The 24527-nt window shown below is 35.1% G+C and overlaps 2 protein-coding genes and 1 long non-coding RNA gene across 5 annotated transcripts in view; 2 read left to right on the top strand and 1 right to left on the bottom strand.

Moving 5' to 3' along the window:
• Positions 1-24527, bottom strand: part of LOC147845618 (uncharacterized) — a 349241-nt gene that overhangs the window by 309624 nt on the left and 15090 nt on the right. The window lies entirely within an intron of this gene.
• On the top strand, positions 1422-14434 carry ube2z (ubiquitin-conjugating enzyme E2Z). 2 transcript variants are annotated; one of them, XM_087242479.1, is made up of 8 exons: positions 1450-2148; positions 3599-3671; positions 5208-5395; positions 5573-5684; positions 6645-6757; positions 9806-9896; positions 12601-12789; positions 13714-14431. In XM_087242479.1, the coding sequence occupies exons 1-7, from the start codon at positions 1760-1762 to the stop codon at positions 12775-12777; spliced, it is 1143 nt and encodes a 380-aa protein (XP_087098605.1). In that variant the 5' UTR covers positions 1450-1759; the 3' UTR covers positions 12778-12789; positions 13714-14431. The 2 variants fall into 2 exon arrangements, with proteins under 2 accessions (NP_001002330.2, XP_087098605.1); NM_001002330.6 differs by having other exon boundaries at positions 1422-2148; positions 12601-14434.
• The window catches only part of igf2bp1 (insulin-like growth factor 2 mRNA binding protein 1), a 56754-nt gene continuing 55420 nt past the window's right edge, over positions 23194-24527 (top strand). Inside the window, exons 1-2 of one of the 2 annotated variants that reach the window (NM_001076559.3) lie at positions 23194-23484; positions 23616-23859. In NM_001076559.3, coding sequence (NP_001070027.2) covers positions 23685-23859 — 175 coding nt within the window. In that variant the 5' untranslated portion in view covers positions 23194-23484; positions 23616-23684. Of the gene's footprint in view, positions 23860-24527 lie in introns of both variants that reach the window. The other variant, XM_087242797.1, reaches the window with a different exon arrangement.

Here is a 24527-nt window from a genome sequence, read left to right as displayed (position 1 = left end):
ATTCTCACTGCTAAATTATTTGAGTTTTCACCGAAAGCTGAATTCACCTTAAGTTGTTTCTAACCTTAAAAGGGATGGTTCACCCAAAATTGAATATTTACTCACCTGCCCCTCATGTGGTTTCACCCTCAGGTCACTCTAGCTGCATGTGATTTTTCATTCAGTCCAATTCATTTGGAAAAATTCCACATTTGCCTCACTTGTACATTCGTCCCACCGCCTACACCATTCCGGGAAAGTGTCTGCTGAACGCTCAATCTATATTCAACAAATATATAATACAAACTTTAATATTTTTGACAGTTAATGTTGTAATAAAAATGAATCAATCACTGCAGGAGACCTTTATTAACCAGCTGTTGATTAGCTCACAAATCTATTCATAGAGTTGTGAGCACTGTATTGTGGATGGATGAACTGTATTGGACTTGTTTTGGATCCTAGATACAAAACAGTCATTATCTGCCATTGTACAGCTTGAAACTGTCAGAAGCTATATTTTTATATCTTCAAATTGGCTAAAAGAAGAAAGTCACACAGATGCTATGGGGTGAGTAAATAAAGGGCTGATTTTCTTTTTAATGTGAATAAGGGTTTTTCATCTGTTGAACATGATGGAAAATGATTTCAGGCCTGTAACTGGCCTATTGAATAGAGTGTTTTTTTTATTATTATTTCTGAATAAGTGGACTTTTTTGCAAGTATTCTTCTCGATTTTCTATTTAATTATGCGTTTTACTGGCATTTTAAGAACTAATCTTTGATCAGCTTTCCGGATGGTGATCGTAACCGTTGTTAAAGTGCTTACCATAGTAGGCTATTTTACTAAGAAGCTTTTATTTTCAAATTTATAAACCTGTAAGTTAATTAAGATTTATAAATATTGTTATGAGATTAACATTTAAAAAAAATAAAAAGAAATATGGAAAAAGTTGTTAATAATTTATTATTATCCATAATTTAAAAAAAATATATATAGGAATCTAGTAAAACTTGTTTAAAAATAAAAACTATATGGTCAAATAAAAAATGGCCAGCTCATTAAACTGTCCTTAGTCAGAATTTGGCCACTTAATCAAAATTATAATTAAAAGTTAAATGTGTCTAAAAGCCGCCGCCTTTCTGTACTTTCTACAATTTATGATGGCGTAGTAGTCAAAAATATGATGTTGCCATGGTAACAGAAATAACAACGTAATCTGAGACTAATAAAAACTTTGGATAGTTTCCGTAAACTGATATAGATGAAACGCTTGCAAATGTACGCGTCTCGTGCTAACTTTTACTAATAAATTAACCAATAACTATTATAAGGCGTGTCTTACGCCTGACATCGTGTGTATGTCGCATGTTAAATAAATACATTATAATTCTTCACAGGAGTGCACCACTAGACGACGCTGTTTCCACCCAAACGAGGAGGAAGTGAAGAGAAATGAAACAACATTTATAAACAGGCCTGGCCGAGCGAGGAGAAACTACGTTTACGGGCGTTTAGACACTGTTACTCATTGATGTGAACGTTGAATGCTTCGCCGAACACTGCTAATTCGTATAAAACGTTAAACTTAGTTCCTCCTTTGAGATAGGTCGTTATAATAGTTGAGGTCGGAAGAGGGAAACGGGAGAATATGTAGGAGTTATTTCTCGTCCTGCCCTCCTCCACTTGCTTCCGAGCGAGGAGAAACAGAAACTGCAAAGGAAACTGATTGAACTGACAGCTGGTCAAACAGTTTGCGGCTCTTCGGTCTCATCGGCGATGGCGGACAGCGTTACGGAGGAGGCCAACGGTTCCGTGGGGGCGGCGCAGGGCCACGGAGCGCAGTTGTCCGCGAGTTTGGGTAATTCTATACCGGGGCATTCATCAGCCTCACCGCCTCCGGCAGACACCGGCCTGGCTGTGGTCGAGCCCGGGATGGCGCATACCATCACTCCGGCCGTGGAGAGCGGGCTCGGTGTGCTCACCCATGCGGTCAGTTCCACAGTCCCCGTGGCCGTTCTTCCATCCCTGCCGCCCGGTATCGGTTCTGGAGTCCCGGCCGGAGCGGGCCTCCTGTCTCAAATTCACGCCACCTCCTGGGATCCCACGTTAAGCACCGACTGGGACAACGAAAAGGCGTCTCAGCAGTGTATTCTCCGAATAAAAAGGTAACGATAGACTGTCTTGAAGTGTCAGAGTTTGTTTAGGGAAATTTAAGAGAAGTTTTATGTCAGCCTCTTTGCGATTGAAAAGTAAATATTAATGCTGAATGAACTTAATCGATTCAATTTGTAGCTGTCATTTTGTGCTGCTGGCATGGAAATAGTGGACCAAAGCAATAACACATTGTTAAACATTTTTAGATTTTTTATTTTGATGGAACGTTTACTTAATAAAATTTTATTTCAATCCTAAATATACATGTCTTGGTTAAGCCTTTAATAAAATGTTGAGGAATTTAGGTCAAATTAATAAATAGTGATAACCTTAAAATGAAATCATTCAAAAATTTATTGTTATTATACGAAGTTGTTTTTCATTCTAGTTGGGTGTTCTCTGCAAGTCAAAATGTGTGAGGGCTTAATCTTTTATTGTATTGATGCTTTAAAAGCTAAAGTTGTACATTTAATTAAGCAATGTTATTTTCAATAAACCATATGCTTTGGAACTTTCAATTCATCAAACACCATTCTCTGCTGTTGGATAAGGAGATATTTAGGCTTTGAGCGTCCAGAACACAGCTATATAAATGTGAGAAATTATTATTAATTATATATTTCCATCTTCGATATGGATTGTTTACTTCCATAAACCGTGGCAAATGTATAAATAGTAGACTTTATAATATATGTGTAATTAATTTTTTAAAAAGCAATTGAGTTATGGCAAATTAATAAATAAGACTTTAAACAGTAGTCAAATGGCATTAAAATATTATAAATATGAAAGTTTTAAAAATAAATATATTAATTGTTTAAAGTTAAGTTGTTGTTTTGTTTTTTCTAATTCATTTACATCTTAGTTGTGCACACCTTTCTTCAGTATTAATGGCTGTTGCATACAAAACTGAACATTAAACACACCAATAGTAACTTACTTTATCTGAGTGCAAAGTGTGATTCAGACATCCACCCAACTAGTTATCACTACATTTTGCATTTTAAGTAGAGAAAAAGATTAAGCCAACATCAAGTCCATCTGTACTACCTTGCATGCTGAAACCTTTTTAAGCCCACTGTTACAAGCATATTTGCAGATTAATTTGTTGTGGGCATGTTGCTTTTGAGACACAGTGAGTGTTGCCACTTTTGGGAATTGTCACTTGGCAATGACTTTGGCCTGGGCAATATTTTGATAGATGTCCCCAGAGGACTAATAATGGAAATGTGGACACAAAACCAATGCACTCAGTTACAGCCAGTCAGTTTTGTTTATGTGCGGTTTGACTGTGTAATCCAGGCATTTATTGATCTGATGATTTTCTTGGCATGGTATATATGTGACTTCTGTTTCCGTCTCGTGCTTTGATAAAAGTGGAGGGTTATGTGACGGATACTTGTTTACTGGAGTAATTTCTCAGTGTTGTTAGTGATTCTCTGTCTTCTTTCCTCCATTTAGAGACATTATGTCCATTTATAAAGAACCCCCTCCAGGTATGTTTGTGGTCCCAGATCCCCATGACATGACTAAGGTAAGCAGCAACATTTCAGAGACTTGCACAGTTAGTGGTATTTCATCATATCCCACTTTCTTATGCACTCCCTCCATCCTTCCTTCTTTTGTTATAATATTAGTGAACAATAATGCTTTGCACATGCACGGTTCATGCATTGTTATCAATGTGCATTACGTTTACACTACTTATTCAGTTATAAGTTTAAATAATATAAGGGCAAAATTAAAAAAAAAAAAATTAATTATTCATTGAAGTCTGCACTGATTCTTTCTGTGAGCTTTTCAGTATGTGATGATCAAATTGTTTTTAGTTACAAGATTTTGGGGTATATAAACACTTCTGTAAATCAAAATGTGTGCCGGCTTAATCTTTTATTGTGTTGATGCTTTAAAGGGTAAAGTTATACGTTTAATTTAGCAATGTTGTTTTTAATAAACCATACTCCTTTGGGGATGTCCAGATTTGATTACCTGATCGGAAATCAGGCTCGATCACACTCTGAGTTTTAGACTTTGAATCAGACGTTACTTATCTATATATATATATATATATATATATATATATATATATATATATATATATATATATATATATATATATATATATATATATATATATAGATAGATGGATAGATGGATAGATAGATAGATAGATTCTCATTATTTTTAACACATCTAAAGTTATGCGGTGGAACAGAGTTAGACATCTTTCTTAACTCCATGCAAAAAAAGGCAACGTTTGCGGCATGACATCACTTTGTTGCAGATGCGCTATTGGTTAAACGCCGGCAAAGTAGAACACGGAAGCAGCTTGAAATGGAAAGCACAAGTATGGGGTAAAGTCTAGATACGATATAGCTGCGGATACACATCAAATATAGCATAATTTTTGTGACACTGTATTACACTAATTAATATTTTTACAGTACTGTGACTTTAAGGGTAGAGGTTTAAAAAATTTATTGGGTAATTTAATGAATAACAAATAATTCTCAGTACAACTACTGTTTTTACATTACTGTGATGGTTGAGTTTATGGTTGGGGTATGAGAAGAGGTTAATAAAATACTGTTAATGGGAAATGTATTAAGTAATATAAATAATTCTTGTTAACTTCCAGCGCAACCATATCTGATCTAGCAACAACCAATAAAATTGATGACAACAACATTGCCATACCAAACTGTGAGATATGTTTACTTGGGATTGCAAGACGTGAAGAATGTATCTTACTTATTACTTGATTATTCAAGCTATTTTACAGAAGTGCTCTGTTTTTTACTGAGTTGTTGAAAGTTTTACAAAAAGGTGAATTAAATAAAAAATAAGGAAAATCTTTGATCTGTTTCTTATGTATTATCGAAGTATCGGTAGATACCCAAAATCAAATGACTCCAAAAAAATCTGATTGGGATATCCCTATATTCTTTGGAACTTTCAGTTGATCAAAAACCATTTGATCCAGTTTAATAATATTAATAAACAGAAAACATTGCTGTAATTATGTACATGGTGGCTAAAAAATGTGAAACTCTCTTTCCTGTATCCACAGATTCACGCTCTCATCACTGGCCCCTTTGACACACCATATGAGGGTGGCTTCTTCCTCTTTCTGTTTCGCTGTCCCCCAGACTATCCCATTCACCCTCCACGTGTCAAACTGATCACTACCGGACACAACACTGTTCGTTTCAACCCCAACTTTTACCGGAATGGCAAGGTTTGCCTCAGCATTCTTGGGTAAGAGTCATATCTTGTTGAGGCTATAATAGGATTCTCAAAACTGCTTGAAATGTTTTTTTTTCTGGTCCAGAATTACTTGTATAGCAGTTTTGCAGAAGCACACCATCACAAAAAATATTTATAGTAGATATAGATTTAGATTTTAAGTGACTATTTTGTTTTTGTCTCCTACAGCACTTGGACTGGTCCAGCATGGAGTCCTGCACAGAGTATCTCCTCTGTTCTCATTTCAATACAGTCCCTAATGACTGAAAATCCTTACCATAACGAGCCGGGTTTTGAGCAGGTACTAAAACTCCCACATTGCTTGTTTTAGGGAAACTTTTGGTGCATTCAAGTGGAGCTAGTAAGCTTTTATTCTTGAGTTAAATGCACACAAATACCGCAAGTTCTCACAAGAACTTTCTTTGAAGTAGTCATAAAAGGGAAATTTAAATGGTCTTTTTCCTTATTTTGACGCATCATGAATTCCCCTTCAGAGATCTTAATGAAAATCAGGACAAGTTATTTTGCTTAAATATCAATCATTCTTTCATTTTCCTTTGGCTTAGTTCCTTTATTCATCAGGGGTCGCCACAGTGGATTGAACCGCCAACTTATCCAGCATATGTTTTACACAGCGGAACAAAGTGAAACAATTTTACAGTTCCTTTATATACTGAATGCAGATTCAGTTTGCATTTGCACACACATTTTTAAACTGATTTTGCTTAGACAGTTTTTGTGGTCATGTAATCATGCTAATCAATGTTTGTTTTTGTGATCCTGAATGGCTTAAGAATTACCTTGATGCAGATTATTGACCATTTCACTGTAGCTGAGCAAATATATGCATCACTTCTAAATGTTATCAAAACTTTATATGATCGGATCTATAGTGTGGTTTAAAAACGTCACCTCATCTCTGCGGATTTCATTTAGACATTTTTGGTGTTGTTGAAGCATGACTCGATTCTAAGTTTGCCATCTGAAATAATAGGTTTGGATTGATGAAGGTAAAAATAAATGAAGGGGAGTGGGACAGGGAAAGGTACTTGGGACGCCTCAAGTGCAGTAGCACTGTATGTTGACGCACTACCCACAAGGTTATCAGCAATGATTTGCTTTGTCATATTTGTCTGCCTTGGATCTGAGCTAATAAGACTCTCGTACATGAGTACTTTTCAGAAAGTGCACCGTGTATGCTGTTATATAATATGCTTTTGATCACATCAACTACTCATCTCACATATCATTTGTTTTATAGGAAAGGCATCCAGGTGACAGCAAAAACTATAACGAGTGCATCCGCCATGAGACGATGCGAGTTGCTGTGTGTGATATGCTGGAGGGTAAAGTGTCGTGTCCTGAGGCCTTGTGGTGAGTGATGATAAATATATTTGCATTATGGTCATTTTAAATGGAATGTAGGTCATGCTAAAATATTTTAAAACTGTTCTATTTATATTATTTTTCCAAAATATATTTATTTGCATTTGTTTTAAACACATAATACATTAAATAAAAGAGAAAAAACACTCATAAGTAAGAGAACCTTGCAGAACTTTAAAATCCCCCCTCCCAAAAAATAAATAAAAATAATAATAATAATAAATAATAATTTATATAAAAAAAAAAAAACTCAACAAATAAAAAAAAAAAAAAACACATCTCTCACTAGTTTCCGTACACCAGCATCCACAGCCATCCAATTTACAGTTTAACCTTTTACCTTTACTGAATATTTGGTAATTTTTAGGAGATCACATTATGTATTGGAGATACCCAATACAAAGAAATGAATGTTGAGTATTAGTCGTCCATCCCTGTCATGTCCTATTGGTTACAATAGCATAAAAATGGAGTCCAAATATTGTAAAAGTCTTTTAAGTTTCCCTTTAACTGCATAGGTCAGTTTTTCCATGGCGAGGTTGTTAGTAATTTCTTTAATCCAGAGTATAGAGGAAGGACCTTGTATCTCCTTCCATTTTAAAGCAATAGCCCGTTTGGCCTGAAGCAAACTAAAGTAAATTAGTTTGCGTTTACTGGTGCTCACCACAAAATTTACTGGATATATATGAAATAGACAGATTTTGGATCGCAAGGAACATTTTCTTCAGTCAGTTTACCAATCATAACCAGAATACTCTTCCAAATGAGCCATTTATATTGCAGCAATCTACATCTAGTATTTACACTATATGTTTGCGCAAACAAACAAGAATCCATCCATTCATCTTTAGAAATATCTTCCTGAAGGTAATTTCTCCATGCGGTTAAATAGGACATTGAACTTTCTTTTGAACCCTCTAAAAGTGTATTATAAAAAAAGACAGATTGCCTTTATCCCTTAAATGTTTCAAAGTATGTTCTTCTATTACAAAGAGGGCTCTAAATAAGTTTTAATTTCAGAGTGTATAAAGCTTGTTATCTGTTCTATTTATATTATTAGAAAGAATTTTTAAAAGCAGTCATCCTGAACAGTTGCATAGCTTAAAGGTGCAGTAGGTGATTGTCTTCAGAAACATTTTTTGTTGTGCTGGTTGAAAGTCTTTTCACAGTCCAATAGAACTGAATAAAGTAAATTATCTTAATGTATTTATATGTATTTTTATTTTCTGGATAAGGCATAAAACTAAAAATGTTCATCCAATTAAATATTGTCGGGCCTACATCTCCCATAATTCCGATAAGCAGCTCAAACTATGTGTCAGCAAATGTAGGTTCAGACTTCTGCGCATCTGTTCACGCAGATCTGCCATTCGCACGTGCCCGCCTGTATAAACGTTGCACGTCCACGAGACAATCACAGACCGGGAGAAATCAAATGCTGAATTTAAAACTTTTAAATAAATATTGGAGTAACTTTTGCACGCTGGAGGAAGGATGAAACCATGGCTTAAGTATTTCTGTTAGATGAGTAATGTTCCGTTTTAAAACTTAGTCAGGCTAAGCTTATGTTAGATTGTGTTGTGTTATGAATGACTTGTATGCACAAACGTGTTGTTCAGCCACTAAAATCTCCCGGTGAAAGATTGATGTGATTATTTTTAGTTTCATAAGGTCCTTTCACAGCATCGATAATGCAGATTTATATTTAGTTTAAAAACAAAACACCAGTAAATTGTAAATGGCGCTATTCCGCCTAACCTGCTTTATTGAGCTGAAGTTGCTTTTATATTCACATTGGGTCATTTTTAAACAATGATAGCCTTCCTATAATGTTTACCATGCTACTCTGAATATTCGCTCTGAAATAGCATGTAGGTATGGCTTAGTAATACATGTACTTCCTGCACGCTGCTGGCCAAACACTAACTAACAGGCGAATGACATGAACTAGTGGGTTGTCTGCTGTTGTGACGTGGTGCATGTGCTCGCGATTTCATGAGGTGTGGCTTTAGATCACAGTCCCTCCCCGCCGTCCAAAGATAATATGCTAAGTGGTGAGCATTTTAGCAGATGACCTACTGCACCTTTAATGCCTTTTATGTTGTAAATAATGCATTTGTTTAATCATGCTCTGAAAGCGGCTTGTTTAGATCCAGAGTGGCCTGTGATATCATAGTTGCTCTCCAGAGCTGATATATTGCCACTACATGGCTGACACTTGCCTGCACCAGATGAAAGCATTGTGTTGTGTAGTGTCAAGCATATAGAACTGATTATAATCACTGCTGCTGTCTACTGTCAGTGTACGATGTACATCAATGCATGTTCAGTTAATTTCTCCACATGCTTGAGTCTGCTGGAAAAAAAGGACTATTTCAAGAGTTCAAAGATTCATTTTGTTGTGACCGTTTTAAAGGTGAACGCTTGCACTTGTACAGACTTCAGAGGATTCCCACTGTTAAGAAACAAATGGATAGTTTAGTTTTAATAGCGCTCCAAATCGTGTCAGGTTTTTTTTATAGATTTTTTCTAAGCATTTAACTGCAGATGGTTTTGTAAATGAGGCACAGTTTAATAGAGTCACAAAGAAACTTTTGTTGAAAGATGAGGCAGTCATTGTACCGAATTCTGATGGCAGCTGCATCACAAAATGCAAATAAAACTATTTAGTAATGCTTTGTGTTTTATTTGGATAATATTGTCGCAACAATTACTCATGTGCAGTGGCAAGAGGACTTTGATGTTGTTTCCAGTGCCAAGCAATACAGTGGCCATTTACTTACAAACCTTAAATGGCTTGCCCCTTAAAAACAGATGGCTTCAGAAAGAGGATCAGAAGAACTGAAAAATGAATGCTTTTAAATATAAAATTAAGTGAATACAATGTATAAAGTTGACTGTAAATCAATTGGAGCTTATTGCTTTATTGTATAGTATTTTCAACTTTCTACTCATGGTTGTAGCCAAAAAAAGCATTAAAATTTAACACGTGTAATTTTAAACACAACTTTTAAAGCTTTGTTTATTTCTGTCTAGGAGCGTGATGGAAAAATCCTTCTTGGAGTACTATGACTTCTATGAGGGGGTTTGCAAAGAACGCCTGCATCTCCAGGGACAGAACATGCAGGTAATGTGGACATTTCTGTGATTCATTTATATTTCATGCTGTAGAAATGTACAAATATGTAATGCAGTTACCTAACAAACATTCCTATTAGCCATGAGTGACACATTTCTATCAGCATGTACAGAAAGCGGAAATTAAGGATGACACACTACCACACCTCCTAGTAAAGACAACTGGAGTTTAGATGAATCACTGAGTACAGCCTTTCATGGGTGATTTCCAGAGCTGTTATTGTCCACAAGCCTGCTATGAATCAGTATTCAGGCATTTTGTTGTCATCTCGCACATAGTTTAGTAAAGTGGAACTGTTGTACAGAGTGTGGCTGAAATGTGTTGTCTTTTTTTATTTGAATACAGTTTGAGTCTATAAAGAGGAGATCACAATTAGCAAACAATTAACAAATACTTTTATTATTATTACCTCAAAGGAATACATTTTAAGTAATTGTAGTTGTGGCTGTGAAATGCAACTAGAACAGAGTTTTTCAAAACAACCTGGGTACTTCTCTTTATTTTTGGAAAGCTCTGTGATCAAAATTGGCTAACAGATTACAACTATCTGAATGACATCAGCATATTATAGAACATTGTATGCCTCTTATTCACACTGCTGTGATCTCGATCAACTATTTTTCCAGTCTTTTCCACAGTTCTGAGACTATAGTGGGTTTCTTATCCATAACTTTGTCATCTAGGATTTTTTTTTTTTTTTGAGATTTTAAGGTAGACTTTTTTTGCATTCATGTATTCATTTTTTCAATGTTCAATGATTTTCCATGAAAATTGCTGGCTGTTTGGGCAATGAGCATCAAAACCACTTATTACTAAAAGGGCTCAACGTTTGCATTCCCTCTGCCATGTAGCTGTGTAAAAAGACCAACTTCTGCTGTAGAAAACAGCACTGAATGATGACGATTCCTCCTGCTCCTTTCATTGACTTCTTTACGCTCTTTTGGTTCAATCTATGGAAGACAAACTTAATGCCTCATCTCTTCTTCATGGGCAGTCAAACTGTTTGGGAAATTTATATTGTATGCACATGTCAAGGATGAGTTAATGTAAAAGTAATTTAAAACCAGTGATGCACAATACAGTTTTATGACCCTGCAAAATTCAAAGCAATTGCATGAAATTCTGTGTCAAAAACAAGGACAGTGCAAAACATTGCTTTCAGATGTGTGTGTGAATTATAAAGTGATGTGAACTGTCAACTCTAAAGATTCTGTCATACATGACGCATCACATCATGCATGCTTTTCAGTGATTTTGTCCTCTGATTGGTCATCTTCAGATAGATCAGCAGGTCAGCTCGTTCAAGCACACACCTCACAAATTCTTGCCAACAGCTCTCAAACTTTTAAAAAAATATTTATAAATGATTGGGAGCTTGTAAGCCACTCTGCTAATATATTCCACTCACACTGTATGAGCCATGACCATACATGCATCAATAATTACTATGCAACTTCTCCCAATGGCGAAAATGTATGCATACGAGCTTGTAGCTTTAGTGATATGATATTTATGCAATATTCTAGAAATCACAAATTTCATATGAGAATGTTTACTTTGGTGGAAAGGGCTTTTCTTTTTGACCTTCATCTGAACAACTTGCTGTTAGAGGGTTTTAGGCTGTAAAGCAATGGTCTCAAACTCAATTTCTAGGTGGGCCGCAGCTCTGCATAGTTCAGGTCCAACCAGCTCAAATTCACACCTGCTTAATAGTCTCTTGTAGGCTGTCTCTCAATATGTGTTTTTCAGTATTCTTGCATCCTCGTGTTCTTGTTTAATGTCATCATTAAACGTCAAAGTTCAGTTCCAAAACTCAAGACCGCAAGAACAGAGGACACGTGAAAGTTCCGGGATGTGTTCTTGATCTCGAGGATGCATTGATGCAGACCTAAGCGCAAAACTCGCCAAAAGTCCCAAAAGTTTTTGTTGCTGAATAAGGAGTTGGGAAGCAAAAACACAGTAAGGGTGTTTATTTGCTGAAATTCATATTAAAATCAGTTATATTTGTATTATGCGTATTGTGTTTGTGTGTCTGAGTGTGTGTGTGTGTGTGTGTGTGTGTGTGTGTGTGTGTGTGTGTGTGTGTGTGTGTGTGTGTGTGTGTGTGTGTGTGTGTGTGTGTGTGTGTGTGTGTGTGTGTGTGTGTGTATAAATATATATTTATTGAAAGGGGGAAAACAATAAATTATTGTGTATATATGCTGTAATGTTGAAAATATGTTGAAATAATTTCCTTCAGAAAGAGCGCATCATTTCTCACAGGACACGTTCTGTGTTTTCGCGGTCTCCCGAGTTTGTACTTTCGAAGTGACCTGGCAAGAACAGACGTTACAAGAACGCAAGTCTGTCCAGTTTGAGACCTTTGATCTGATAAAGAGACCATATTAGTCCTATTTAATAACTTCAAATAGCGTTAAGCAAGCAGTGAATGTGAAATGTATCAGATCTACTGTACAAATTGTGTATTCTGTGCTAAAACCCTATCCCTAAACATAACCTTTACAGAATATATCAGAAAACAGTTTACTATTTGAGCTCTCTGGAAGTTTTCTTTATTTTTGTTGTTTTGCTTTTTTTTTTTTTTTTTTTTGCTGTTTTGTAATGCTTTTTATGTTTGCACTTAGTTTAATACCCTAAATGTCTTTTTCGTCTTCCTTATCAAGTTGAAATGTTTTTGTTGTATTTCTCCCAGGATCCTTTTGGGGAGAAGCGAGGTCGCTTTGACTACCAGGGTTTGTTGACTCGTCTCAGAGCCATCCAGAGGCGATTGCGGGAAAAGTGCCCACCAGAGGACAACGACGGCGACTCTGACTCTGACACCAGCTCTTCCGGCACCGATCCAGACAGTCAGGGCAGCTCACAGCCTTAGAGAGACGGCAAGGTTAGATAGTTTCCCTTTACCTGAGCTCTGGACACCTCTCAAGCGAGCACAGATGCAAGCAGAGCTGAAACAACCAGGAGATCTTGCTCATGGCGAACAGAGTTTCAGCCTCTTTCAAATGAGTATCGTTTTTCTTCTTGCTCCTTGTGTGCTGGCGAGTGACTGCATTTGTTTTGCTGTTTTTCTTCCTAATGAAGAAAAGGTTCAGTCAGTATGGGGAATGAGGGCCTTGCATATAGATGTATGTGTGCGTGTGTACATTTGTAAGTGACAAAATAATACTCCAACTCTTCAGCAGGTCAAAACAGCCTCTACAATTTCAGTCCATGTTAATCTGTCTTTTCCTGCATCCAGTGTAGAGCTAAACTGATAAAAAAAATAATAATAATAAATAAGTCAAATACTTAATGATAATAAAATCACTCTTACAATTTTTTTTTTTTTTGGCAAATACACACATTTCCCTCTTAGCTTGTGTGTTTCCTGGTCTTTTTGTTCCACAGTAAAACAAAAACTTCATATATTCTTAATCATTTAAAAATAAATATGGTTGTGAATTAAGATAGACATGCAACCCATTATGAATATCACACTTTAAGAGCAAGACAACGGATGCAACTTTAAAAAAAATGTACATATAATTGTTCATAGAGAAGCTTTATTTTAATGTTTAATGTTCTTAAATGCTATTGAACTGGTGGAAGTATCAGCAGCCTGCCAAGCACTTATGAAAAAGGTTGCCTTTTGAGTGTTGTCTACTCGTTGGAAATACCGTTTTGTTTGTTGATCTTAAGTCTGTCTCTAATCGTAAAGCTGTTGAGTGTCAATAAAAACACCTGTTCAGTTATTGTTCAGGGAATAATCCTGAATTTGCAACTTGACAAACATACTTTAAATGTGTTTTTTTTTTTCCCTCACTCTCAGACAGCAATTTCTCTCCAGCCTTTGCTCAGAGTGTCCCTTGATACTGCTACAAATGTCTCTCTACCGGGGATACTGTGGTCACTGGTGTTCTCATATGCAACAGGATGAAGCTGCCTGATACAGAAATGGAACAATATTCATTTATGGGTTTTAACTATATATGCTCTAATTAGTTTTCATGGGAGTGCACCTATTTTGCAACAGTCTATTGCAATATATCCCTTTAAGTAGCAGGTACAGTATATCATTTACCACAGCATGCTAAACGCAACCAAACTGTATACATGTACATTTATACAATTTATTCTCAGAAAATCAGCTTACATATAGTGCTCTATTGAGTGAACCATATGAGACGCAACCATACAACCACAACTCCCTTAAAAAAGGTTTGTCAAATGGGCCCAAGTTAACTTGTGAGGTTTTTGCATGTGCTAAAATATGGATGCATTTGAGAGAGATTTTAATCTGGTCTAAGATATTATATTTTGGTGAGACAGCTAAGTAAGATTTCCTGATTGTTTATTTTGAATGAACAATTTGACAGTTTCTTTTCTAGGATGACCCGCAACAAGAAACAGTTCCCTAACTATTTAAGTTTGACTTTGTGATGTACTAATGCTTTTTCCCTTGTTAGCAAAATGAGAATGGATTATGTAAATTATTAATGTATCAATCAATTGCAACTGTAAGGAAAAATATAAAAAATTGTTTCTGATTACAAGTGTTTCTTTATTATCTAATCTTTATCCTCAACCTATTTTAATCACTCAAAATAGTAGTATTAGAAATGGATATGAAATCATTAAGAGATAAGAGAGAAAACTTCTATACCTCTATGAATAGGTTCAGTAACTTCACTTGAAAGGCAAGTAAATGCCCTGTTTACTTGAGATTAGAGTAAAATAACTGTTCTTGAGCAAGAGCCTTATTAAAAAAAAAAAAAAGATGATTGTATAGGGAGGGAAATATTGGATTGAAAGATGTTTGCATGTGAAGTCTTTAATATGCTTATATTTCACATATGCTGTTGCAATAAGGCAGATTAGATTGATAGATGTTTGTATGTGAAGTTAGTAGTTTCATATTTAAAACATGATATTGCAGTAATAATGCTTTGTTCAGTTTCAATGTTTTGTAATAATACACTCTGGAGTACATTTGGAAAAAAATATTCATATATATACTTTGAACTTAATAAAAGAATCCTGAAAAATGTCACAGTAAAAAAACAAAATTTCAATGATAACATTTTCAAAATAATTTAAAGGGCAAAATATAATAATACTGTAATTATAAAATGTCCATTTGGTTTTACATTATTTAAAAGAAAAAAAAAGTTTGTTACATTGAACATACTGTATCCACACACACTCACACAGTAACACATTTTGCTACTTTATAACTGTCACTAGAGGGCAGCAGTGTGCAGATAATTTCACAACAGCGAATGAACCGGATAAACCGCTGAAATTTGGAATTGATCAGTTTCTGTAAATAGTGCTTTTCATAAAGGTTACCTTTAAAGTATGCACTTTAAACATGTGAACAGTGTTTTAATACAAACAGATGTCTGAGTGTTTTAAACTAAACAGTATTGATATTTCTTTATTCCCGCCTTTTATTTTTTAAATTTGTAACAGTCAAACAATCTTTTCACAACTCCTCATCGTTAATTATCTGGAGTTCAACGGAAGACAGTTAACAGGTATTCTATATATTTTTATATGTGTGTAAAAACCTATGAATTCTTTAGTTAGCCAAATTTGGTTTTGGTTTTCATATTAAACGATGTTTTTCTTAAGTAAAACCCTAAAAGGTAGATAGAAATCGGGTATAGAATAAAAGCACTTAAAAAGTAATGCTAAAGAAATAAGTCTATACTCTTCACTAATAGTTGTATAACATCAGTAAGACTGTTTAGCAATTATCATGCTTTCATAAAACTCTTTTCAAAGGTTTATTTGGCACACAAAAATACTGCTGAACAACCAGTTTGGTACCGTTTAGAAATCGTGTTTAAAACAACTGAAATCATTCTTACCTGTCAGTTAAAGAAAAATTAACATATATTATAATGCATTTTGCAGAAATGGTATCCATTTTAAACCCTTCATTACAGGCTATGTTTGAGTAAACTGTTAGATGTAGCCTACTCTGGGTTTATAGAGGCTTAAAAATAATAATTCAATAAAATCTGTCTTATTGTAAACTTAAAGCCTAGCCTAATTTGTAAACAGTATTTTTTGTAAACTTTGAAGAACAGTTATACAATGTAAACTGGTATTTAATAAAGAGACTATGAGAAAGACTATCTCTGTTTAACTTAAATATGTTAGCTAGTTAAAACTGTCCTCAAAATACAACAGAAATGTTACAACTCAAATGCAATAAATCAGCTGCAGCTCTGCCAGTCTGCATTCTAGATTTGTATTTTTTCCCTGTATAACTTAGCTTAAATCTCTATTATGTTACCTCACAATTATTTAACTTAACAACAAACATGACTTTTCTGTAATAGACAATACTCTTTTTCATCTGCTGAATCTTTACTAATTTTGTGCCTTATCTGTTGCTGTGTAAAATGCAGGTAAGTTAAATTGTTTCCAAACATTAAATGGTTTAATGCTGGACACATGCATGGTGATAACTTTTTATAACAATTATATTAATTTTTGAAGCATCTGCCAGAAATGCACATTGACTTAATCTATGACTTGTTAATTCTTCTTGATTGGGTCTCAACTGACTTATGGCAAACAAACATTGTCTTTACACGATTCTGTTTTCAGACAACATAGCCTAAAGGATAAACTCAGCTTTTAAAATATTTGTTTAGTTAGGTTGATAGTTTTCAATCTTGCCCAACACATCATTGCCCCGTGAACAGCGACTTGTGCAGGATTTCTTTCACAACTCTACCAAGACAACGTTCAAATTCCGGGGAGGGGCGGAGAAAGTTAACGTTTTATGACGTCACTAGTATTAAGTTTAATGCAATCAGAATTTTTTACCTAACTAACTCCCACAGTAAAACCATTCAGCGTGTCAACACTAAATTTAAACATGACAACAACAACAAATCATCTCACTGAACGGATAATTCATGACACACAAGAGCGAATCAGCCAAATTCCGTTTAAAAGGAAGTTATAAGAGGAAGTCGTGGGGGAAAGTTAGGTCCTGGGCAGATGAAAGTAGTGCGTGTAACCTATACTCCTTTCATGCTTCAAACTTTATAATAACATCTGATTAACTGTGAAGTATGAAGGCAGTATCTAAACTACAAATGTATTACTTCGCTGAAAACGGTCTTTTTTAACAGTTCATAACACATGATTCATTTATGAAAGCGGATACTTTAGATCTACTCTGAACAGTTATTTATATACCTCGTATTGGATTTGACTTGTCTTTCGTTATAGCGAGCTGTTTATCTATTTAATAAAATTATTACAAACAGGTAAACATGACTGTATTAACAGATTGTTGCAGCATTTTCAAAACATTTGAAAAACCCGTCGAATACACAAAACACTATTAAACAACTTGAATGGTCTTGTTAACAGTCTGGGTTAAGACAGATTAATTAAACTTTTATTTAACTTATAATGCACATAATAAAATGTGCCGTTTAAAGCCTTTTAAATCTTTGTTATTCGCTTTCTTTCAACGTGATTGAAGTAAAGAATAATTATAACAACGAGGAAAAGATTCAGACACATATTCTACGTTGGAAAAATCTATATTAATTATGCACACGGTGCAAACACAACATTTCGCTTAACTTCGATAGTTCACTTATGTTTCAATTTTGACCCGTTGAAATACTTAGTCTATTCCTTTAACATTATTTACGCGCTTTCTCTGCGAGTAATCATTTATATACAGGACAAAATAAATAAAAACAAAACAGTCTACGTGAAATTTAAGCATAAGTTATGCAGAACTAGTGCAACAAACCTGTCCTATCCAAGTGGTATATTATTAATGGCGAATGTCTCTTAAACAACACAGGTTTTTTATGCCGCGTAATATAAGTTTAGCAGAAGCAACAAGTTAACGAAATCTATTGTAATTTGTAACCAAAAACAACTACAATGTTCATTATCCGTTTGTGATTTTCTCACTGAATCGAAAAGAGAACATCACTAGTGTCCACTTGTTACCATGTTTTATTACATTTTTCCTCATAAATCAATATAATTACACCAGTTGCATATGGTGTATGTAAATATTTACCAGAAATAAATTATAATAAACACTTTTAGAGAACTTACATTGAACAAACTATTCTCCGAATTTCTGAGTTTCCAGGACATGTATTATCTCATAGTGCCCGCTTGGTGGAAGCAGCCACGTGCAAGTCATTGCTCTATGGGGTATAATACTTAAAACGCAAAAAAAAAAAAAAAAAACACTAAGCTATTGGTCTCTTGACAGTTTTGATTGTTAAATATGCTTTGCTTTTAATAACTAATGCCTAACTGTTTACAAAACCGTCGGTAATTTTGTACATCCCCAACATGAGTGGCAACAATAGCTTGTTTCTTCATTGCGCGCGCTCCTTCTCTGATTGTGGGCAAATTGCTCTCAATTGAAAGAAAATCAACGAAAGCTACTTAATGCGTTCAGTTGCTCAGCTCAGTATAATTTCTTCAGGTCTGTATAAAAAAAGCATATGGTTTGACGAACGTAGTCGAGCGGGCAAGGGAAATACAGCAACTGTTGAATATAATTGTTCACATTGTACGCACGGGGGTGTGTTATGTACGTCACCACTTTACGGGCGAAGCACTGTTCTGATTGGACACACCCTCCCCATCTCCATTTTGTGTGAAATCGCATATAAGGTTTATGTTGCTGATCTGTAAAACTGTTTCTTTTGTCTTCGCAAAACGGATATCGAATATTTAAAACATTATCATCGATAAGTTAATCATTATAGAGGAATTTATCAAATAAGAATCAGGTAGTTCAGCGTGTGCATTAAAGCTGAAGATCATTGCTTTTCTTTCTTTCTTTCTTTCTTTCTTTCTTTCTTTCTTTCTTTCTTAGTGCTATGTATTTTATGCGATTGCACGTTAAACATCTCTAAGTTATTCGTTCTTTGGTTTCCTAAAAAGCTTGCATAAATAACGTGCAGTGGCATTTTTAATCGGACAAATTATTTTTTATAGATAAGTGCTTGTATTGTACTGAAATAATGCATATTTAAAATGGTTAAATTAGATTGTATGCTGTGATGTTAAATACTTTGTTGAAGGTGGTTGTCTTCCTGTGGGCTTCAAATGTGAACACACAATTACAATTAAAGTATACATTTGTATGACACAGAAACGTCTTATTTTGCAAGTAGATCATACAAATGTTAACTTTAAAGATTAACTTTACTTCATTAGGAGAAACTGGCTTACACCAAATAGCATACTGAATATTTAGCTACAAGTTATCATATGAACTATTATTTATTTGAAAAGCATTTCAGTCAAACATTTTTATAACCCACGTTTGTGTCAAGAGATGTATGTTTAAAAAAAGACATCAATTAAAATGGGCTAAAACAACAACATTTTAAATATGTATTTAAGAAATTAAGGGTGAAAACTAATTGAAAGAATGAATTATAAACTTTAAAAAACTTATTACAAATCCAGTTAATGTGCAAAATAAAATATAAACTTAAATTGTAGACCTAATTAATATCTAAGAAACAAAAGAGTTTCAGGTATTGAAAACAGCATGTTATAGATACTGTTGGGATTTTCTACATTGTGGCTTATGCTTAGATTAATAAAGCTGGATTTACAGGGTTTTACAAACCCAGATTATATTGTGTTCTTGCTAAGACAGCAGAGAGGGTCTCATAACATTTAAGTAGCATCATGGGAAATGAGAACCGGTCTTTTTAAAATAATAATAATGTTATCCAGTTTTTAAATAGTCTATATATACCTGGTTTCTTAAACTGAAATTGCTGAGAAATTTTGTTAAAGAAAAAAATTAATTAGGAAAGAAAACATTTTATAAAACTGTTTGCATGTACTGTACTTAAAAATGTACTGTTCCTTTAGCTAATTTATTCAGAACTTTGTATTCTAATGTGTTCTAAAACTCTGAATAAAATTTTATCTATCTTTAAAATTTTATCTTTTAATATTTTAGGTATCCAGTGTAATAATGACAAAAGTTGACAGCAGCAATTTTATGACTTTTTGAAACATTTGTGTGCTCACATTTGCACAGTATTTTTTAATTAACATTTTATTTATTTACCATAGAAAAAGTCTATGTATAACTGCACAGTTTAAAAGGTTGTTGTAATTGAATTCATCTAATTAAATATCTTTATATTTTTTTCAACTTTAAATTGTTCAGACAAATTTACAAAGATTTATATGAAACGATTACACGACAGTTTAAAAAAAAAACTAAAACGACAGTTTTTTTTCTTTTTTAATGTGTAACTTTCATTACATTATACATAACTTATAATAAAACTAGTAAAGTTATGAAAGAATAAAAGATTGTAAGTCCTCCACTAGAACTGCATTTATATATATATATATATATATATATATATATATATATATATATATATATATATATATATATATATATATATATATATATATATAAGCATGGATGTCAAAGGAAAAAAATTGTATATAAGTATTGAGACAAACCAGTAATAAAGTCTATACCCTTGTACTGTAAGACCTTTTCTGAAAAAACATGAGGTGGTCATGTGGGTTAGACAAATATGCATAACAATCTGCCCTTCCTGTAGTAGGGAAAAATATATTTCGGTCATAAGAAACTTTGAGGCTGATTTTATTACACAATAATTATACAATAAAATCCAGATTTCTACCCTAGACTGCATTTCCACAATAGAACTTTTAGTTTTCGTAGTTAACATTTGTTTTCTTTTTTAATTCAAAATTACTGATTAAAAAAGCATTTCCATCACTTATATACATAATTAACTATATGATTTTTCAGCTTTACAGTCTTCCATTTCCATGCGTAGGGTTGACCTTGCCTCTGGTGTGTAATATGCAAATGTGGCTTTCCAAATATTAATTTGTTTAAATATATGTACTAAATTACATAAATAGGCATGTGATTTGATTATACAACCTTGGTAATATACTTATATTCTCTGTCTATATACATGTACAGTTGATGTCAGAAATATTAACCTCCTTTGAATTTTGTAAATATATAAAATGCAGAGTTATAATGCTGTAATAATGTTTATAGCATGTACTCTGTTCATTGTTGCTCCTTGCAGAACTTTCTTCCCATCAATCTTTCTTGTTTATTACAGCCTCTTTGGTACATGAAATGTGATACAGAATAATTGATCATACATTCGAACATACAATATAATATCTTGAAAGGGGTTTTAAGTAAATATTAAGTTATATTAAGCATAGCACTTAGGTTGAATGTTCACCAATATCCCACCAAACTCCAAATTCCTTGTTTTCCTGGATGAGCTCCATGGCTGTGGTCCCCCTCACCCAGACAAGAGATGCCCCACCCCCACAGCAGCCATTCCTCACCCCCCTCACAGTGTGTGGTCAGGTCACAATTTCAAATCTCAGAGACCCTCTTAAACTCACAGGGGGTTGTATTGACATGCCAATTCCTTCACAGGACCACAAAGTGCACCCCCCTTGCAACTGTTTCTGTTTACTAGGCGTAACAAGCCAATGTAAAGAAATTCATATCCCAAGCATTGCAGGACATGACAACTTAATGCAGTTTTGAACTGCTGTTGATGCTATTGATAGAATATGGGGTACACGTTAATTTGATCTAGTTACTTTAAATCTGTGTAAGACAGGGGCCGTCAGATCACTGATCCTGATAGTTGACAGTGGTTCTGTTAGCTGGTGTTGCCACTGTGAGATCAGTGTGAAGTCTGTGCTGCTGATTATGCAATCTGTTTACATTCAGACTGAATTACGCATGAATATCCTTAAGATGGGACAAAGCGTGCGTATTTATGAATTGTACTGAATGCACGTAAAAAACAAGGTCAGTGATCGGCACTCCCTGCACAACAGCCCATATTTACATTACGAGTGGACGTCGAGATGCGTGCGCGCGCATCAGTGCATACTTTATTTTTTAATCAAAACATACTCAATAAAAATTATTTCTCTCATACAACTACGTTTCTTGTCAGCTCATCCTTAAATGAAGACACCCTTGCCCCCAAGTTTTGTTTCGTTGCTGAATGAGCACATCATGCGTGATTTAAACATGCACAAAGCTCATGAATACTATGAAATGGGGTTTAAATGGCACGCGTTCTCATTTTCAGTGAACATGTTTGCCATAATACATTTAGTAAGGCGGTAGTTCTGGGCAACTGGATTGTTCCTATGAGATGTGAACCACCTCAGTGATGGACGGGAACGGGAAGCCATTTTCTCACAGAGAGCCCGTAGTATCGCCACGTGTACAATTTAAAAGCCACGTAACGAAAATTTCAGGTGTATATATATGCACATTCTGTGTTTAACTCGTTTGAATTGGGGTTTGTGGTCGAATTGTTTTCAGGCGTGAGTGCATTGAAAACCAGCCATGAAACATCACACACTGTATGTACACACAATAGGCAATGCAACAGTTGCTCCACTTCCTGTTGGTAGGCGGTATCCTCAACACTAGGCCCTGCTGTCTCAACAACACCCCCCATTTTGAGTTGTTGGTTCTTCTCCTGACTCGACATGGAGGTGAGCACCGACGAATTTCGACATCTTCGTCGAAACATGCTACTGTTGTTCCGAAGAACGCAATGGCGGAGCTGACAACGTAAAGTAAAACTGGATTCTGCGTGGTGCTGGCCTGTACGCGCACGCCCAACTCCCCAAGAGCGGAGACATAAAGGGATACAGTGTTTCAATAAAACCTTACTTTGTAAATGTGTGTTGCTGCAACTTATTCTATCAACCTCGGAAACATTTTTCATGAACTTCGGTTGTAAAACTACTCTAATTAAATATTTTACTTCACCGCCCTAATCGTGACCCATAGCTAACAATGTCACGCTTTAGTTTTAGTCTTTGAAATGCCTGTTATGACCATCTTTTGCCATTTGCGTATGGCTGCAGACCACTAGGCGAGTAGGTTAACTTCCAAACCAACTGCACATCACTCAGGGGGTTATATATACTATATAAAATGTAAAAATGCGTGGACTGGCCTTGCAAATTGATAATGCGAATATTCTCGTGAACTAAGCGATAAACGATCAAAAGCAAACATGATTTGAACCACATACGACTGGAGCCTGTGTGGGCTAGCATATATGTATGCATGCCTAGCATATACGTTAAAAATGTACAGAGAATGTTCCTGTCTTTCCAAGCATAACCAGTTTGAGAGCGAGAGCGCGCGCGCACGAGAGCGGAGGACCAGCCCCTTTCTCTAGCTACTCTGAGACCACGTGGTTTCTTCTTTGCAAACAAAAAAAAATTAGTAAATTCGACTCGGTTTAGAGGCGGTGCCATCGCCAAGCGGTAGGATCTGTGTGACAGTGCAGGGTACAGCTTTAGGTTGAGGGGCAGCGAGAGGAAAGAATTTCTCCCGATCCCGCTATATACTCGTACCACTATTCCATCGTAACAAACATCAGCTTAATTCAAACTGATACCATTTCTACACCGTGGTGGGAATTCGCGAAGGTTGCTACAGTGAAGAATATTTACCACTCGCCTGCAGGACTTAACCAGACTACAACGTTAGGCTACTGTTAGTCGAACTTTCCCCTTTTTTATTTTGGATTGTCTTGCAGTTAGATTTTTTCCCCACCTCGTTTTTAATTTCAACCGGTTGACATCTACATGATTTTGTAATCTGTGGTTGTCTTGGTTCTTTTTCAGAATTAAAAACGTTTTGGCGAAAAGTTTTGTTTTATTTCTATTTTTGGGGAGCGGTAATTTTTTTCCACGATGAACAAGCTATACATTGGAAATCTCAATGAAAAGGTGACCGCAGAAGACTTGGTTAAAACCTTTGAAGATTACAAGATTCCATACTCTGGACAGTTTCTCATGAAAACTGGCTATGCGTTTGTTGATTGCCCGGACGACCAATGGGCAATGAAAGCGATTGAAACATTTTCTGGTGAGTACATTGATTTTAATAGGCCTTTGCTTACCGGTTTGCTTATTCGCCGGGTTTCTTTAATAACTTACTCTGGTTAACCCCCATGAGCGTTTTGGTTGTTGATGATATTTTATGGTGTATTGTGAAAGTAAATAAATGCTTCTACTTTTTACCATTCAAGTCAGAGCAATGCAAGCCTCTATATAGTGTGCAAAGGTACCTGGAATAGTTAACTTTTAATAGCAGATGGTTTGCAAACACTGAAAGCATTCATGCACACATCAACCACGACTTTACTTTCTTTGCTTTTACATGTTTAAAACGTGCACCCTAAATGGCTACATACTTTTAACATCAGCCTGTAAACTGTACGTGTATAGTTCAAAACTCAATCTTTAGGTTTAGTCCAACCTACCAGGCACAGCTATACAATCAGGTCTCACCCCTCCCCCTTTTGGCTAATAGGCCAGTGGAGCTAAAATGAAACATGTTTTGTGAAGCCCCTATTAAGTTAACGGGCACATTTCTGAGGTATACCCTGCTGTCTTTAAACGTATGCTACATTGTATCATTCTTATTTTCTGACTTCAACAATGCAATTTCACTGCATCTGTCCCACTGACCACAAAATATGTCTCTCCTCGGTTCTCCACATATGTAGCATGTGACGTGTGCTCTATATAGCA

Source organism: Danio rerio, chromosome 3 (genome assembly GCF_052040795.2).
Source record: "Danio rerio strain M-AB ecotype USA chromosome 3, GRCz13ab, whole genome shotgun sequence".
NCBI lineage: Eukaryota > Metazoa > Chordata > Actinopteri > Cypriniformes > Danionidae > Danio > Danio rerio.
This window is presented reverse-complemented; position numbering and strand designations above follow the sequence as displayed.